This window comes from Centroberyx gerrardi, chromosome 13 (assembly GCF_048128805.1).
Source record: "Centroberyx gerrardi isolate f3 chromosome 13, fCenGer3.hap1.cur.20231027, whole genome shotgun sequence".
Taxonomy (NCBI): Eukaryota; Metazoa; Chordata; class Actinopteri; order Beryciformes; family Berycidae; genus Centroberyx; species Centroberyx gerrardi.
Genome location: NC_136009.1, coordinates 8,080,004 through 8,099,885, shown reverse-complemented (window position 1 = coordinate 8,099,885; position 19,882 = coordinate 8,080,004). Strand labels below are relative to the sequence as shown.

The 19,882-nt window shown below is 46.1% G+C and overlaps 1 protein-coding gene across 1 annotated transcript; it reads left to right on the top strand.

The window, feature by feature from the left end:
* On the top strand, positions 1 to 19,352 carry rem2 (RAS (RAD and GEM)-like GTP binding 2). Its single transcript, XM_071906463.2, has 5 exons — positions 1 to 445; positions 2,816 to 3,146; positions 4,567 to 4,640; positions 11,941 to 12,118; positions 18,923 to 19,352. Exons 1-5 carry the CDS (start codon positions 434 to 436, stop codon positions 19,249 to 19,251), a joined length of 924 nt encoding a protein of 307 aa, XP_071762564.1. The 5' UTR covers positions 1 to 433; the 3' UTR covers positions 19,252 to 19,352.
* Positions 19,353 to 19,882: the final 530 nt, after the last annotated feature.

Here is a 19,882-nt window from a genome sequence, read left to right as displayed (position 1 = left end):
TGTTGTGCCGATGCCGATGGCTCTTCTTTCTTCTTCTTTGCATCACCTTCCTGAGAAGTCGCCTGGTCTCCCTCACGGAGCTGCAGGTGTAGCCTCCGCCCAGCAGCAGCGGCGGCAGCAGCAGCAGCAGCAGCAGCAGCCTGTACCTATCCTATTTTTCCACGCACCGCACCTCACCTCAGACGCTCCTTTGAAGTCACCAGAAGGGGATTTTTACGCACCGGAGTAGGGGGGAGAATAGCATCATGTTAAATGATATTTGGCGCGTCTCTTTTGTGCGCCGTCTATTATTCCCGTTGTGAATGTTATGCCGGGTCTGCAGCCAGCACAGATGACTTGAAACGGGCGGAGGAGGCGGTTGCAAATAAAGCACTTGTTTTTTTTTTTGTTTTTTTTGTTTGTTTGTCATAAAGAGAAGAATTAACTGATAACCATGGCAGACCAGGTAAGGCGACAGATATTTTCCGCCTTTCCTTAACCCACCGCACGCGCTCTGCACCTACAGTATTAGCCTATATACTCTAGTAGGCTCACACACACCAGGTACACACCCTCTTATGTGTAGAGAATAGTAGCGCCTATCACTTTGCTTTTGTGCACACACTTTGTTTCTTCCCGTCACATTCATAATGTGTGTCTAATCATTGTGTGTGTGGGAATTCAGTTTATTATCTGGTGCATTTTTTTCCCCTCTCACGAAAAATCGTTAGAATATTCCTGTAATATTCTTATAGTGACTTGTTTTATCTCCTATGGTATTACTATAGGATTTTTCTGTGGTAACCTGTAGTTTTTGACCTATAGGCTAGTAGCTGCAGTTTAAAGTTTTGTTGTGATATTTGTATAGTAGGCCTATCTTTCTAAAATCTAAGATTACTGTAGCCTAGTTTTTTTTTTCTCAAGAGGTTATCTCTCTCTCTCTCTCTCTCTCTCTCTCTCTCTCTCTCTCTCTCTCTCTCTCTCTCTCTCTCAGTGGATCATTAGAATTCTCATCATTTTAGTTCCTCAAAATTTTGAATTATAATGAGGTCTACAGTCAAACATCTTTTGGAAGATAAAAAACATGTACTAGACATAACCAGGCTACAGCTTGCAGTGAAGCAGCAGTGGGTATAACTGGGTTGTAACGACGGAGGAATAAAACAGCATTGCCTGTAGTATTAATTTTGTATTGTGCCGTGTTGTTTGCCCTAGTTTCTGGACGGCCTGCGAGAGAGTGAGATTAACCCCTGACACACTGCCTCAGCCCCCCGTCAGAGCGTCCCGCCCCTCCCCGTATATAGCTCCCCTTTGCGCTGCTGACAATAAAGGCCATGGTTAATTGATTAGATTCTTTCAATTAGCTTAATTGGTGCTGGTGAATGAATGAGTGTGTGTGTGTGTGTGTGTGTGTGTGTGTGTGTGTGAGCGCCTACATATAGCTTTGCCACAGGCAGCCACACCTGCATTCCCTTGTGAAAAAAGAACTAGGCTATAGTAATCCTGTAATAACATTTTAAAGGACATTATGAAACACAGCAAAACTATAAAATGTATATACCATACTATAGGAATATTATAGGAATACTATAGAGATACCATAGGAGATAGATAGACAATACCATAAAGTATGATAAGGTTACTATAAACTCACTATTGAGTACCATAGACACACTATACAGTAAGTCCCTATAAGAATATTATAGGAATATTATAGTGATACCATAGGACAACAAACCCCATTAGGTACAAGATCATTAGTATAAACCCACTATTGAGCACCACAGGCACACTGTAAGCCCCTATAGGAATATTATAGGATTATTCTAGTGATTTTGCATAAAGCTACTTGACTGAGTGAATGAGTGTGTATGTGTGTGAGGGCCTACTGACTGTAGCAGTGCCACAGGCAGAGGCTAGGCCACAGATGCCCAGGGGCGCTGCTGTCGCTAGATTAATTGCTGTATTAATATTGACGAGGGTCGTCTCTGGTTGACCTGCTGGTGCACAGACACTTATGCACACACACACACTCACACACGCACACACACACCTCCCTCAGCCAAGCTATTGTTCTGGGGAAAACAGCTGACAGCCTCCTTTAAACTCTTCCCTTCTTTTTGGTGACAGGGGATGGATATCAGGTTTTTGACCTACTTTCCTGCTAATGCATTCTGCAGTCACTATGTACACACTGTACAGTAACGCCACCTGACCACACTTATGCCCTTATTACACAAGGCTGCAGGCTCTCCTCCTCTGTCCCTTCTCTCCCTTCTCTGTCTTTCTCTCTCTCTCTCCTCCTCGCTCTCTCTCTACCTCTCTCTCCCACTTTGCTCGCTAACATTTCCCTTTGTCAACCCGTCGCCTCCTTTTCGCATCCTCTTATCTTCTGCATGCCATCCTTTCAGCATCTCCTTCCCCGGCCCTGTTTCTCCCTCCTCCCTCCCTCTCTCTTTCTCTCTTTCTCTCTCTCTCCTTTACTCCCTGTATGTCTTCATCAGCATCCCTCTCTGCCTGGCACTTTATCTGTCTCACCTCCATTGTTATCACCCCCCTTCCTCCACACACACACACACACACACACACACACACACAGATGCACACCCAAACACACAGTCCCGCACGCCCTTCCCCCCATCCCACAGTGATAACATTCACAAGAACAGACAGTATTACAGGTATAGATTTACGGCCTGTTTCGATCTGTTCCTTCCCTCCAAAGCCTGGCCAGCACTCTAGGCAGACAGCGCCATATGTGCCATGCCCAATGGGCCGTGTGTAGACTCAACACCTATGCCTTTCTTCTTCCCCTTCTGTCTCAATCTGCTTCTAGTACAGTATGTTTCTCACCACGGCGCCCCCGCTGCGCCGAGGGAGCACGCCCCTGCCCGTCAAACACCAGCTGCGGCGGGAGGAGGCCGTGTCCGACGACTGCGACTGGATCCCGGGCCTGGAGGAGCCCGCCACGCTGCCCATCAGCGACACGGCGGTGCCCCGGGACGAGTCCTTCGGCCAGTCGGCGGCCGCCCCGTCGGGCTACCACGGCGGGGCGCTGAGGATAGTGCTGCTGGGACAGAACGGCGTGGGCAAGTCGTCGCTGGCCTTGTCGCTGGCCGGCCAGTCGGACCGGTCGCTGTCTATAGACTCTGAGACGCAAGCCTGCGGTAATGGCTCGGAGAGGGGGTGGATGAGTGTGCGTTTGAGTGTGTGTGCATGCGTTACGTCAAAGGAGTTTGGACCATTTATTATAAGCACAAATGGTTATACAGTTGTAAGGTTCTGCTCCCAAAATGAATCCAAGCAGCATGCAAGAGATTCTGCGGGGAGCGCAATAAACCTCCCAAGGCATAGTAGACATATCATTAATAATATGAAAACCAACATAAAACCAGACATAATTCGGAGATAGCTTGCACAACAATCCTGTGTACAGATAACAGCAGGAGGAGGTCAGTGTTCTGCCTGAACTAACGTGATGCTCCATATCTGTGCGTTAGGGTCGGGAGGCCTTCTTGACAATAATCCAATTCATGGTTTAACTTGAGAACGCCTCCATTCTGACGCTGACAACAGTCTCAGTTCTCGGAGGATCTAAGCTCATAAATGGATCTTTTCCTCAGCCCCTCACCTCCCCACTGCAGCTTCAGAGGGAAAATCCACCCCCAAACCAAGGATTCACTGGTTCTTCTGATCTTGGACGGTTCAAGCAGTTTGTCCTCGAACGTAAACACATTTCCGAGTTCTCCTTTCGGGTGGATTTTCCCTTTAAAAGCACAACCTTGAGCTCTTCTCTCCACTCTGCTCTGGCCTGGCTCAATCAGTGTGTCTGTCTGTCACAGCAGGGATAATCAGTGCTTGTCCTCGACCGTCCGACCAGCCAATCAATCAATCAATGTCGCTGAGGGACCGCCATTCTGCACTCCCCATATAAGAGCCGACTGACTCACTCCATACAGTATTCATCACCGCTCGTGTAGCTACACTCGGATTCATGCATCATAAATGGACAGAGTGAGATATTTCTAAAAGCCATTCCCTTCCAAGGAGCTTGTAGACATTTTCATGACGGGGCTCATCCTGTATGGGAACTGTACCAGCCCACGTTCAGCCAGCTGAGCTTTGCACAGTGTTGAGCAGCTCCTCTGCTGATGAAACAATGTAGCTGCTAGATTATTCTATAAGCTGCACAGCATAATCGTCAGTGTCAGTGTTATACTCTGAGAGTGTAAAAAGCAAACATTATCCCAGTGTTTCTATCACTCCACACCCAATTTAAGACTTTTAGATAGTTTTGAACAGCCGCTCCAGAGCCATATCAGCTCTATAAGTGGACAAACAACACTCCATGTAATTGTAACTGAAAAACACAACACTTATCAACACTGGAAAATTTGCCTTATGATACACGTTAAGGACTTTCAACATTCCAGCCACTTTCAGGCTGCTTCTGGTGAAGGTGTATCTCCACATTCATATGCTGCCACATAATCGTAGATAGCAAACGTATTGGAAGTGTCATATGTGCTGAGGTTTTCATGCTGCAGCCAGTGTGTGTGTGTGTGTGACATGGGTATTTGTCTGCAGGTGAAGGCTACGAGCGCACGGTGACAGTTGACGATGAAGACAGCAAAGTCGTCATTTACGACAACTGGAAACAGGTGAGTCGCCGGCAGCTTCGGCTTCACGCTCCGTCTCCACCACAGTCGTCTCTCAGTTGTCCGTCTTCTTGTGCTCTGCTGACCTCTCCCTCTCTAAAACCCCTTTCACTTTGCCTGGCGCGACATTGATTCAATCTCTCGCTCGTACTGCCTGTACTTAAGCGATGGAAAAAGCCATTTATTCGATTTCTCTCAAAATGACAGGTGTGGACTGCGAGCAGACTGTGTGTGTGTGTGTATGTGAGTGTAAGAGAGAGAGTGCAAGATGGAGCGAAGGGCTCAGGAAGGAGTCTGCATCTATTTGTGTGTTTACATTTATGCTTTTATGTGTGTGTGTGTGTGTGTGTGTGTGTGTGTGTGTAGCCTATACAGCAACAGCTGGGCCTATATTAGCTTTTTGAAGTCCTCTCACTTGGAAAAGTGGAAATTACTCTCATTTTAAACTTATTTGCTTCAATTCATATCCATGGTGAGCAGGAATTTAGGCGCGGGCTGAAATTGCTGCTACGCATCATCAACCTTTTTGGGATGAATAGTCTGAATGGGCGAATATACGACCCTTCGGTGGTGATTTTGAAAGGGGAAAAACTGAGAGGGAGAACAGCTTGTCAAAAACGCTTCTCTGCACCTCGTGACGCTGAGGACATTATGCAAAAATCAAAAAGCATACAGTCATAATCGCCTATTAATGCTGTGATGGAATAGCGGAGCGCTCTCATTAGTGTGCTCTTTGAAAGGTGCATCAGGGACACTTGTTCCCCCACTCCAGATGTCCACTTGGCCTTAAGGGGCTCTTCCCCTAAGGTTGAATTATTCACACACAGCTACATTCAACTGTGGGGAACTCCACTGAAGGCTAGCTTTGATGGCGTCCGTTCTTCGCTCTCTCACTTCTTTCTCCCTTTTTGTAAGCCTTCCCCTCCCTCTCTCATTTGTTGGCCTTCCTTCCTGCAACTGTCATCTCCAAATCCATCTCTTTCTCTCTCTCTCTCTCTCCCTCCCTGTCATCTCTCGCTTGTTTTTGGAGCTCGCTCGCCTCCCGCCCCCAAGCGCTGGCCCTTTTCTGCCGCGGTTAAATCTCTCGGAGAGTTAATTACATTTGTTATTCTGTGCGTGTTAATACAAGGCAGGGCATTATGGGCTGTAGAGCAACAGAAGCAGGGCCGGCGGGAGGCTTGGATCCACTCCAGCAGCGGGGAGAGACAGAGGCGACTGGACAACATCCCGCATCCTCCACCGACACACACACACATATTTTGCAGGCTTTGCGTTAATGCTCTTAGACGGGTAACATATATACAAACATGTACAATCTCATACACACACACATATCTATGCCTGTCCGGCTGCCAATCACATGGCACAGCCTTGGACCACCGCTGCATTAGCTCTTGTCACAGCAGTCACAGTCTCCAGAGGCAGGGTTTCTGGCCTTGCAGCGAGCTGCCAATGTTCTCTGTGGGGCACCCCAACCTACACCCAAGTTACCATGGCAACGCACACACACACACACACACACTTAATCACTCACTCAAGCATCAGATCATGTTAGAACAGTCAACATCCAAAGCTGCTACCGGCTGTGTGGGGCTTAGGCCATTCTACTCCAGCTAGCCCCATCTTCGCCTCATCACTCCCTCGCAATAAAAAGATGGAAAGCCGTTACATCTACACATGGTCATTTTTCCCTCGAGTGTCTCTCCGCTCGATTGACACCTGCAGGTAAACACAGCTAACCGAGGATTCACCCTCCCTAGGTCGCCCTTACAGTAGTGCGCATACTACTTTTGTACAGTATATGCACACAAGCGAATAGACAGTAATGTGTAGACGAAGGCACGTGCTCCCAGACGCACATGTACATGTGCACACAGCATCGGCAAACATGTGTAATGCACACACACACACACCCGCACGTGCACACACACACTGGTGCACAGAAGGTTCGGAGTGTCTCCTCTCCTTAGCCAGACGCTGTGAGTGTTGTTGACGTCAGGGAGAAGGGTTTAAATAAGTCATCCCGCGTTCCTAAAATAGACACTACTGGCACGGTCGGCCTTGACCTAGCTGGCCCACACTGTCCTCTGCCTTTAGATTGACATTGGTTTGTTTGATGTACGGCCTACATCACTTAACCAGCCAACTGTCTTCTGTATTTAAAGGGCCAGCAGAGGAGATTGAGGTCACTGAAGGCCAGAGGGGGGTTCTCTCTCGCCCTTTCCTCTAATGTGTGTAACCTTCAAGCCAGTCACACCTGTGTGCGCTGTGGGCACACAGGAGTGTGTGTGTGTGTGAGGATGTGTGTCTGTGTCAGTGCCTGTGTGTGTCTCCATTCATTCCTGTCTCTGGCTCTAGCCAGTCTACATATTGGATAACCATTATTATTTGATAGCTCCAAATTAAAATATTTATAGTAGAGAACCTAAGGTGCAGCCCGAGGCTTGGAGAAATATAGGCCAGTACAGTACGGGCATTTTCAGTGTGTGTGTGTGTGTGTGTGTGTGTGTATGTGGCAGGGGGTGATGGTATGCTTTTGCCAAGAGCATTTTTTTTGGTGGTAAAAAAACACTGCATTTGTCAGACAAATAGAGACTGTTTCTGCCCAGGAGGACTGGAGGTTTATTATGTTGTAGAAAATTAGAAAAAGGTCCAGGATGTCATTTGGGGGAAGATAATTGCGCCTTCCTTGACCACATTCTTCTGCTAGATTACAGGAAGGGAAAGAACAAACATTGTTCTGCCACCCAGCACTTGGAACAGAAAAAAAAGACATCTTTCTAAGAGTCCTGTGTTCCCTCCCTGGACATTTTTCTTTTTCCTGTTTTGCTCTTCATTACTACAGCCTTATGATAAACGTTCTTGGCTGTTTACAGTTTCCTATTCCCTGCCCCAAACCACACAAGACACTGTACCTTTAAAGTTCTGTTAACCATGTTTGTTTTGGTCTCCGCTGGGTAAAGGCAATGATGAGTCAATAGCCATTTTATTTGCGGAGGATAGTCTGTGTACCTGAATAGATAGCCCATGGTCAATGTGAAATCTCAAATATTGCACTGTATTTAAAGGGACACCTCACATTATAATACAACATAATATGCGTCTAGGAATGATACGATACTTTGTTGTGTGCTGAAGGGAAATTCTCTTTCTTTGAACCTGGGTTCTCCAGTTGAAGGATGGTTTCTTTACTTCCTACACTATCCTTCTGTGTGTGTCTGTGTGTGTGTGTGTGTGTGTATGTGTGTGTGGGGGGGATTAGTCAGCATGGTGTATGTCTGTGCTGCGAGGTCAGTTGTATTTGGCAGTGATGTGGTCATTTGCGGTAAGGGTCAGCTTACTGTGTGCGTGGGTGTGTGTGTGTGTGTGTGTGTGTGTGTGTGGCCTGGCCAGCGCAGACCAGATGGCCTCAGTAATATGTTTCCTTAGGGAAGTGTTGTCTTTGTGCGGCTGAGAGCAAGAGAGAGAGAAAAGAGAGCAAACCCACCGACTCAGCATTCCATCTGCACTAAGCCTCATCATCCTATCATCAGATTTTGACTCTCCGCTCCACCCTCACCCACCACCACCTCCTTCCTTCCCTTTTTTTCTCCCCTTCTTTCAGTCCCTTCATTTATCACCCTTACATCTTTATTGATCTGCCCGCTCTTTCATTTTGTTCTGAAAGTGCTGCAGGTCTGTCCTAAAGTCCCCCCCCCCCCCATAATCCTAAAACAAGGTTTGGCTTCAAGGGAAAGGAGTGTGTGTGTGTGTGTGTGTGTGTGTGTGTCTGTGTGTGTGTAAAATAGATTGAGAGAGAGAGACAGACAGACAGACAGATAGAAAGCAGATAGAATCCAGGGAGATAGAGTCCAGGGAAGGGAGGCAGAGAGTGTGTGTGTATGTGTTTGCTTTTGATAAAGCAAAATGGTAGCTGGAGTATGTACGTATGAATGTGTGCCTGTATGTTTTGTGCGCACCCTGTGGATGTTTGTGCGAGCAGGTGGGGACGGGTTTGACCTTTTGTTTCCATGTAAAGGCCGTGAGCTGCTCTGCCCTGACCTCGTGTATCTTCCCCTTCAAAACAAATGACTTTGGAGCCAGTGGATTTCAATAGTTCTGGGTCCGTCCGAGCATGTCGTGTAATAAGGGACGCACACACACTCACACACACAAAATAGGGCCAAATGCTGTGTGTTTTCTTTTTGCCGAACTGGAAAGAACATTAGTTTGAGTCCTCTCAGAGCCAGAGCCTGTTATAGAAATAATGCCTGATAAGCGATTCATTGTCACATTTAACGTTAATGGTTGCTGATTCAGTACCTGGCTCTCACAAGTTTATGTATGCATGTGTGTGTGTGTGTGTGTGAGTGCTTGTGAATATGCACAGTATGTATTTGTGTGATTCAGTGTGATACAGTGACATAAAGCCATGACTGTGAATTCCGTGACTGCATTGTAAATTTGTGGTCTTATGTGCATAGAAAAAGCATAGAAAAAGTATGAGAATTCAATTATACAAATCAGGTATCTTTGCTAAAATTGCATGTGTATGCTAACAAATGCTATAGACGAATAATGTGGCTAGCGGTATGTAACCATCCGACCAGAATGAGGAGCTCCGCCTCAATATTTACAAATATGAATCTGCAGTTCATAAAGATAAGGCTGAACCATTGCACCATCTCTTGAGACTCGTTAGTAGCAACGTGAGATTACAGAGAGATGTCAATCAAGCATGACCTGACCACGCCCCCAAATTCTTGAGAAAACAGCCTGATCAGCCAGATGAGTTGTGTTTTATAATCGTTAACGTTTTTATATTCGTATTTTGCCGCATGATTAATATGACGCTCAAGTGTGATATATTTACTCTTTGAAGCCACCTTTCCAGAGGCTGTAATGAATGTGAGATTGGTATAAATGTTTGATGTGTGTGTGTGTATGATTAGAGGTGTACTGTATGTGGGCATGGCTTGTGTGTGTTTGTGTGTGTGTCCTTTTGCATGTGTGTACTGTATGCGTGAGGGAGGAGTAGGTATTGACAGATGGCCTGTGCTCGGTGAACAGAGGGGAGCTGCTTAAAGAGAGAGAGAGAGAGAAAGAGAGAGAGAGAGAGATAGAGAGAGAGAGAGAGAGAGAGAGAGAGAGAGAGAGAGAGAGAATGGGCACTGTCCTGAGTTACTCTGCCTCCGTTTGATAGAGAGGCGTATTTACTTGGTCACAGTTTTCCTCCTGGAGCGCTCCATCACGCTCCCAATCGATGTCCACACAGTGTTCCTACTCCTCTGCTTACAAAGATTAGTGTCTCTCTCTCTCTCCCTCTCTCTCTCCCACTCTCTCTCTCTCTTGTTGTTTCCATCCCGCCTCCCCCATCCCTCGATCAGACAGTGACAGGTGGCCGGGCTGCCTTCCACGCCAGTAGCTCCCTCCCCTCCTCTCATCTCTTTTTCTTTTCTTTTCCTGTGCTCCGTCAAACAGAAAGAGTGCCAAGGCGCTCGCCGTGAATTTCCTGCTCCCGGGGTCTGATCCAATACTAGTTTGGCCGCTTGGGAGGATGTGAATTTTTCAGGCGTCTTGCACTCTCCCGAGGGCAGGAATTCACCTTCAGGGCGGTGGATGTAGGGCAAGGGCGCACGCACGCACACACACACACACACAGACATAGATACAGTCGAAAGCCAGCAGGCAGACTTGGGTTAATCTGGTGGGCCTTATGTGGGTTACATGTTCCCATATTGATTCAGTCACCAGTGTTAATGGCTTGGGAAGAGTCTGATTTTCAGCTGAAATACAAATAGACTTTGTACGTAATTCTATAGGTTGAAATCCTCCTGTTTTTATGAAGACCATATCAGGTTTTGCACATATGATTAAAGCTTAAACCCACCCTAAAATTCCCAGATTCTCAGATACATAAAAGCTGAAGCTGAAGACTGTAATATAAACTTCACTTTCTGGAACTGCTTCATAAGCAATAATCAGATCTACTTTGTGGATACAATGACAATGCTAGGATTACTTTTGAAGAATACAGTCCTGTATTCCCACAGTCTTGTTCAGGACTGTGATCACTGTAAGAAAACCCACCTGGATGTAAAACAATTCCCCTGTCCTCCTATTCTATAGTTAGCCTCGTATTCATTGCCATGTAGCTTAGAGAATGTGACTTTTGATGGCATTACACACTGTAGTCTTCTCTCAGGTTTCTGGCCTTGGGGCGAAAATCAATCGTGTTTAGTATTGATTGCGCTGTCCAATGCTGGATACCATGTCAAGGCTTTAAGGTGGATATTCTGATCACTTCAGAGTAGGATGTTCGTACCAAAAGAATGGTCTGACACGTGAAGAGCCGCATCGCCATGTGAGTGTGACACTTCAGGCTTCTGACTTTAATCCAAAAATTGGATTGCCATTTACATTGCACTCCAGCACCGTCACTTTGCTAAACCCCAACACTTATGGCAAAGTCCCTGCATCTAATATCATTTGCCACCAAAATTTCCAAACCTGCTTACATAAGTGGGCTAAATTACTCGGGGACAAGTGGAGCGAATGAAGACTGACAAGATATTATTATTTGGTGAATGTGTATATAGGTCATAGGACTGTGTGTTAGACCTCGGTCACCAAACTAGCAGCATAGAGGGAACACTGGTCCTGAACGCTGCCTAGATGTGACTTTTTAGATGGCTTTTTGCTTGATCTTTGCTCTCTATTATAATGATAAAAACTACAAGATCAAATTTGGGCTCACTTAGGCTTAGGTATGGCCGCACCTTGCCGTGACCCATTTTACAGGGACGCACCACCATCGCTCCAATGTGAATATGGTTCACTGAATCAGAGAGAGAGAGAGAGCCCCAGTTCTTTGCTAGAGCCACGCCGGCTAATTGAGCCCCTGTGACAGGACGGGATGTTGGGGGGCCACTGTTAAAAGGGTCAGGAGATTCAAAGTGAAGCGTGATGTTCGCGGGGGTCAAGTTGGGTGAAGCCTCGTCTGAGTCCTCCCATGGGACAGAGATAAGAATTGGGAGCGCCGGGCCGGCTTTGGCCGCGCAGTCCCACCATTGGCTTATAGCTCTGGCACAAAAAAAGAGACTTTCTGAGAATGTTACACAAAGAGATTGCCACTCTGTTGACGCTGTGTGTGGTTGTGAGGTATTTCGCTCTCCCCCGAGTGCAATATGGCGCAGTTGTGTGACATTCTACTCCATTCTATTCAGTCATTGGATCTCTCCTTTTCTGCTCTATTCAATGCTAATCTACTCAGCTAGGGTCTTGTTTTATTAATGCATGTGTGCATGTGTGTGTGTGTGTCCAGGACCTGTCCGCGCTGCAGTGCGACGTGTGTATCCTGGTCTTCTCAGTGACTGACAGGCGGAGTTTCCACCGCACCGCCCAGCTCCGCCTCCTCCTCAGGGAGTCACAGCCTCACACGCCAATCATCTTGGTGGGCAACAAGAGCGACCTCGTCCGCTCCCGGGAAATCAGCACAGAGGGTAGGTAGTGTAAACCGGTCATCCACGCACGCACGCAAGGCACAGGACCCGCTCAAATGCCCACACACAAGCACTTATCTAAATGGGAAATGGCAGTTTCTTGTAATTACAGTGATCTAGGAGTTGAAGCTTACTCTGCCACTAAGTCATTATGGAGAAGAGCGTCAGAGTGTCTAAATGCCTAAAATGTGAATGTCAGTTTCATATACACACCCAAAAGCACACACACACGCTTTCCCTAGAGAACACCTGTAGTGTGCCTTAAAACGCTGTCTGCATTTACCCATCTATCCCTCCTATTTGCCCTCTTTCTTTTCTTTGTTTATCTTGGCTTATCTGTTGCTGCCTTTGTATTTTACCATTCATCTCCCTCCGAGCTTACAGCGGTTCCATTAGAAAGACTCTCAAGGGTCTATCTTTGATCAGCAGAATCAATTTCTTTCTTCTGTGTGCACAATAACCAAGGATAAATGCTCTTGTGGCAATCTCCTTATGGGACGGAAAATCTATCATCTGTTATTATTGCAACGGGACGAAAACATAAGCGCTGTTTTGGTGCAATGAGTCACCGCAAAACGAATAAATCCTGTGGATCTGAGAGCGCGCTGTCTCCTGGTCAATGTCATTATTGTGGAGCAGCAGAGTTTTAAGGTCCTTTTTTGCCCACGAGCCACTTTGGCATGCTGTAGCAACACTGAAGCAAGGCCTTGGCAAAAACTCACTGAAGAAGAAAAGTGCTGTACATAATTTATGTGTATTTATGAGTGAGGACTTAAAAATCTCAAAAAATTCAACAGAGATCAGGCTGTAGGTGTAATTTTGCTACACTTTATGACTGCAATTCTTAAGGAGATCTGGTTTGTGTTTCATTAATGTTTCGGATAGGAAAAGGGATGCAGAATGGTTATAGTTTAGATTGGATAGAACGGTCCCTCCACTGTTTGTCATGGTAATTTGGCTACTACAGGATAAAATGCCGACTATGGAATTTTAAGGGTTAGTTGCTATGGTGACAATGCAAGTCTGGGCATTAAGGCAGTAAAGTCCATCACACTTGCTTGAGAACAGATGTGTCTGTTATCAAACTGTCAAAACTCAACTGAAAGATGATGTTAGCGACAAGGTTAACGTAGCTCTATCAAAGATTGTGCTTCTCTCGCTAGCTCTTCTCGTCAAAATCAGCATATTAGCAAACCTAGCTTGTAAGCATCATCAAACGAGCACCTTTAAAGGATAAGGCTGGTGTTTTTTAATGCATTTCTTACCGTCAATAAATCCTATGAAAATAACAAAATCAGCAATGAATTTGTTTTGCTAACAAGTCTCGTCCATGTAGCCGGTGCCCAATGAAGCCATGTCCCAGCAGCCATAGAACTCCATTGTATTAAAAACGATTAAAAACACGTCAAAGAGCCATGCCGTTGCTGTGGGCAACATATTTCATCATCACGATGCACCGGGCCAGCTGACTTTTTCCTCAAACAACTTAATAAGCCGACCGTAAACACGTTTTTCATCTCAGGAAAGTAGTTCCGTAGCACCGAAAATAGTCCCTGTCGTAATGAAGAATTTGTTCCCATTTGTATTTGATTTGGTAATAACTACAACAGCCTGACTTTTCGTGGTAACAGTTAGCGATTTTTAAAATTGAAACTATGTCTTTGTGAGCTGTATTTAAAGGTTTTTAGCTTACAATTGGAGCAAATGACTTATGGTTTGAAGGCTAAAAAGGGAACGTGGGAAGTCAGAAAGTAATGGGAGTAGAGCAAACGTTTTGTTGGTTTTGTTCTTTTCATAGGATTTGTTGACGATAAGAAATTTATTTAAAAACACCATATCCTTTAACTTAATATAGCCCCTTAAATGCTATAAACTAACATAGCTTAGCCTTTGGTGGAGAAGAAAAGTTAGTAGTCGCTAAATTCAAACACCTGACCAAGTTCAATCCATTCAAGTTCTGTGGTCACAGCAGAGTTTGCCCTGGATTTGAACTTGCCTTCACGGTATATGATTTCAAACCCTCACGGTCACTTCTGCAATATCTATATAACGCCCACCTTACTCTCGGTGTGTTTTGCCGGTAATGTATCTGCTGTCACATCCATCCAGCATAAAGAATCGCATCTCTCGCTTCATTTGCAGACATTACCTAGCTATCTCTCCCTATGTGTTTTTTTTTTTTTTTTTGCTCAGATGGCACATCTCTATTTGGATTATCTCCCTCTCACAGGGCGCCGCCCGCCGCTGTCACTATCTTTATGTATGTTTGCGCTCGCCATATGTGCACCACTGCCAGCGTTGCACACACAGACACAGTGAGAGCGCACAAACCTGCAAACACAAACCGGCAATCACAGGCACACACACACACACACACACACACACACACACACTCTCATACCTCTCCATCATTTCGCTGCCTGGTGTTGGCAAGACTGTTTCATACGTTGAGGGCTGTGATAAGAGGGACGAAGAGGATGGAGGATGATGCATAGATGTGTGAACGGGAGTTGGAAGAACTGTATACAACTGTGTGTGTGTGTGGTGGGGGAAGGTGGGGGGGTGTTTTGTTATCCTTGTGAGAACCAGTTTGAGTCTTTAGACATTCAGAGTGACACCATTTATTTACAAATTGTGGCTTTTTTTTAGCCGGTCCTCACTTCTTTAGGGGGTTACTTTAGGGTTAGGACTTGAATTTAGGGTTAAGATTAGAATTAGTCTTAGGTTTAGGTCAGAGTAGGGGTTAAAATTAAGGTTAGTACAGGATTAGGACTTTAGGCATGTAGTGGTGAGGGTTAAGGTTTAGGGATGAGGCAAAGAATGTAGTCAGCGGAGGGTCCTCTCAAGGATAGAAGTACATGGCTGGTGTGTGTGTGCCTGTGTTTACTGCGTGGAAGCCTTAGAAGCCACAGTCACACAGGGGGGGTGGGGTGGGGGTGGGGGGGTCAAATCTTGTTTGGTTTGCTTTGTTTTGCAAGTCAAACCGAGGCAGCAAGTGTAAAAATTTGTGCACATGGGCGTCTGAGCATTGCTGTCGACTCCAGTTCGGTCGCGGTGTCTCTTCGGTGTATACCCAACGACATAAGGGAGAGCGGAGGGGTGTGTGCGTGTGTGTGTGTGTGCGTGTGTGTGTGTGTGTGTGAGAGCAGACAGAGGAAAGGGAGGCAATGAATAATGAGAGATGCTAGGAGACGAGCGGCGGAGACATGTTCCAGCTACACTCAGCATATTCTCTCCTCATAAAAAAAAACAAAAACACTAAGCAGCGATGCGGGTCAGCGATATGGAAATGCTTCGGAGACGCTCTCGTGTGCTTGCCGGACTCTTTTCCCCGATACCCGAGCCTGATGGATGGAGGAGATGGACTGGGCCCGCCTGGAGCTCGCCTGTGTTAAAATATATACACAGAGAGAGAGAGAGCCTCGGGGCCCTGGCGGAGAGAGCTGAGGTCATCAAATCTATTTGTGGCGTTTTACAGTGACACTTTTATTCCGCTATCTGTCACCACCTTCCCCCCCCTCTCTCTCGCTTCATCTCTCTCTCTCTCTCTCTCTCTCTCACAGTGATCCACACGCTGTCACACTGCGAACATATTTATCAGTTGCTAAGTGTGGCTGAGGCCCCGCTCCTTAGAGCTTTTTGATTAATATTCTCTCTGGCTCCCTCTGCTTAGTCGGCATTCTCTCTGTGTCTCTGTCCCTCTCTCTCTCTCTCTCTCTCTCTGTCTCTCTCACCCTCGTTTGTCCTCCTTTCCTTCCTCCCACTTGTCCGTTTCACCTCCCGTCTTGCCTGTCACTTCGTCTCAGCGTCTCTTCCCTCCTTCTTCCTTGCTCACCTGTTTCTTCCTATTCATCTTTTCGCCTCTCTCACTCTCCATCTCTCTCTGTCTGTCTGTCTCTCTCTCTCTCTCTTTCTTTCTTTTCTCCTTGTCACTACACAGGCAGGGCGAGTCCCGCTGATTCGACCATTAGTCCTCACCTTCGGGCGCCCCGATGCCTCACCCACCCCCCCTCCGCCCGCCTGCCACATCCTCCTTTGATCCGTCAATGATCTCATGTCTGTTCCATGTTAGTTCTGCGTTGATCCCCCACAGTACACACAGCCTCTCCTCTCTCTCCTCTGCTTTTCTCTCCTTACCTCTTCTTTAAACTCCTCTCCTCGGATGACCTCGCCCCTCTTCTCTTAGTCTCTCCTCTCCTTGCATCGCCTCTCTCCTCACCTCTTCTAGCCACTTTCCTCTCCTTTCTTCTCCTCTCGTCTGCTTTCCTCTTCTTTCCTCTCCTCTCCTCTCATTTCATCTCCTCTCCTCCTCTTCCCTCTCCTCTGGTTTCATCTCTCTCCTCTCCTCTCCTCTCCTCTCCTCTCCTCTCCTCTCCTCTCCTCTCCTCTCCTCTCCTCTTCTCTCCTCCCCTCTCCTCTCCTCTCCTTTCCCCCAATTCAATCACTCTTTTAACAGGTCATAAAGACTCAATTCAATCAGCTGTCATTGGTATTAGGATAAGCCCTGTTGATCTGGTTAGGGATTTGTCTTTTTTTTCCCTCCCCCTCTACCCTCACCTACTGTTAGGTGACGCTGCAGCGGGTCGACAGCTGCTGTGTGGCTGGATTATTACACCCCGATCAAATCTGCTTCTTCTTTTTTCGGTATCACCTGTGTGACACAGACGTGTTTATGTGGTAATGCTGTCTAAATGTAGCCACACAGAAACCAGATTAACACTTTACTTTGCAATGACCTTATTTCAGTGTATTTACTAGGGTTCGACTGATGTTGGCTTGCCGATGTACCAGGCCGATATTGCACTTTTATTAAAAAGTCATTTTATTTTACTATTTTACCATTTCACTAAACCGGCTTCAGGGGCAGCAGTCTGTAAAACCTACCTTGCCTTACGGAGCTGCCAACACACCTAAAAGAACTTCATTAGTATGTGTTTCAATGGCGAGTTTTAGTGTCACATCATGGTCTAAATGCTGTTTCAGAGGCTTTTACTCCCTGACAAGAATAACATTTTGGGGGAAACACTGCTTATTTGTAATTTTGTGGGATTTTTTTGGCATAAAAAAGGTCAAATTTGGCACACAATATCAACATCTGCCTTCGAAAATCCATTGTTCTAACTCTAGTATCAACCTGTTTAGTAACCCATGGAAAAGTAATTAGTATAACAGTATAAAATAATACTCTGTGTGTACTTTCCCACTCTTTTCTGTACTCAAATTGCATTACGCCGTGTGTCATTCGAGTGCCAATGTGTTAAACGAGGAAGGCTTTAATTTTTCATGTCATCCCTTCTATCATTTGCCAGCAGAAGTTAATGGTGATAACGGATGGAAAATAAACCCATTTTGTTGCCTGAGTTCTCCTGGCATGTTCAATTTGAGATAAAAGTCTGGACAGCAGCCAACTGTTTTCTCTGACATTATTCATTATTCACAAGTGTTTTAAGACTCGTTTGTTCTAAGTCCTGAGGTTACTTCATTTTGGTGCATTTTGTACTTACATTGTGTTTTTACATACTTGCGAGTAGATGATGTATCGGGGAGATTTTCATCAAGTACTTACAGAGTATTATTGTGTACTTAAAACCATTTTGTCTAGATTGATGCACTGGAATAAGGTCATTGTAAAAAAAACAAAAAGAAAGTCTTACTGAAGCCCACACAGAATCGGTCTAAAGCTGAAATCTCTGCCTACTGCTGAGTATTTAGCAAGCATTGTGAGTAAATACCAGTAAAAAGAACACACCATAGATGGTTATAGATGTATTATGATGATAATAATGTGCTTTTAGTTTTTTGTGAATGCTATTGCCTATGCATGATCGGTTTTCAGACATCGCCGCTGATTAGACAGCAGCGAAAAGGCCAAAGCTGAAGCATAGGTGAAAAACAAATCGACATTGTCAATACAGCCTGTTTGTTGCTGAATGATTTGTATCTGTCGGCTTTCCTTATCACGCGGCCTTTGTTTGATCAGGGAGAAACGGGCGCTTTTAGTCGTGACACTGAGCCTTGTCAGCAACACATTTGCAGTCACCTGTCTTTATCCAGGAAAGTCACATTGAGAGAGAAAGCGCTTTCCCATTTGAGCTGCAGCCAAAGAGATTTGAGCTTACACAGCTCGGCACAAGTGCAAGTGGCGTTTACCTTAACCCCATCCTGCCATCACTATCTCTCTCCCTCTCTCTCTTTATATTCAGTTACTTTATTTGCATTACTGTTTAGCAGACACAATTTTGCCGAAGGAGTGTACAAAATGGAAATTTTTAAAACCAGCAGTGTATACATTATTAGGATGTAATGCATAAATGATTTCATCTATGTAAACTCATGTATAAACATATTATAATTATTCAGTTTGGCATAAACATGAATATCTATCACAAAAATTCACAAATTTCTCTCTTTCTCTCTTGTGTGTCTCTTTCAATTAATTTTCCTTTATTGGCATGACTGTTTATCAGAAAATATTTCCAAAGCAGTATACAAAATGTAAATTTTTGAAGCCACTAAACAACAGTTTATATGTCCAAATCATATTGAGATAAAGCTGCACTAAGCAAGTTTTTATTCCATAGAGTACAACAGGTGGTGACATCACCTGGCACCAAAGATCAGCCAATAGCAGATGGTCATTTCAGTAGCATGCTTTTTACCTTTAGATGTCAGGCTTTACACAGATTTGGGTTCGGTGTTTGGCGACTTTTTAAATTTCAAAATTTCAAATGTCAAACAACATATAACAATTGAAACATTTCCCCCCCAAAAATGACAAAATGTATCTCCCTCTCTCCGGACCAGAGGCCCACTCCAGCGCCATGATGTTCGACTGCCTCTACCTGGAGCTGTCGGCCTCCCTGGACCACGGCACCACCGAGCTGCTGGAGGCGGCGGTCCGGGCGGCCAGGGGCGACTGCGTGGGCCCCGGCTGGACGGACGGCGACCCCGGGGCGGGCCGCAGGGAGAGCCTGACCAGCCGGGCCAAGCGCTTCCTGTCGGGGCTGGTGCCGCGCTCCTACGGCCGGGACCGGGACCGCGACCGGGGCCGCTACCGCGAGATGAGCCGGCACCGGGGCAGCAAGATCCTCCGCCAGAAGTCCCGCTCCTGCCACGACCTCAGCGCACTGTGACACACACACACAGACAAATACACGAATACACATACAAATAGACATACACACATGCCAGACGGAAACATAGGAGGAGGAGGAGAGGGTCAAAAAAAGGGGGGACAGCAGGGAAGGGGGGGGGGGGGGGGGTGAATGGAGGAGAATGGAGGGGACACACAAATTAATGAGAGAATGGGGGCTAGATGGAGAGACAGAGGACATGCAGAGAAGAGCAAGTGGGAGATGAGAGGTCAAGTGAGGCGATACGAGTCGAAAGGGAGGGAGGGTGGGACAGAAACATGGAGCGATAGAGCAGAAATCAGCCTGGATTGCATGCTGAACCTTTATCCTGTGTGTGAGAGAGAGAGAGAGAGAGAGAGAGAGAGGGAAAGTTTGAGAGAAACAGATTAAAAGAGAGAAACAGACAGAGATAAGGAGGTGAGTCTAATTCGCCACACCAGCTCGGGTGAATCAGCGAGTGCTCGTTACCTGATGAGAGCGGGAGAGAGAGAGAAAATTGGAGGGAGACGAGAGAGTCGCATCGAGACGCTGATTGGGCGATTACTGGGGGGGGGTTAAGTCACAAATGAACACACTCCTAAGTGGCACGCACTGATTATGTAGAGACTGATAGCAATCTAATGTAGACCTA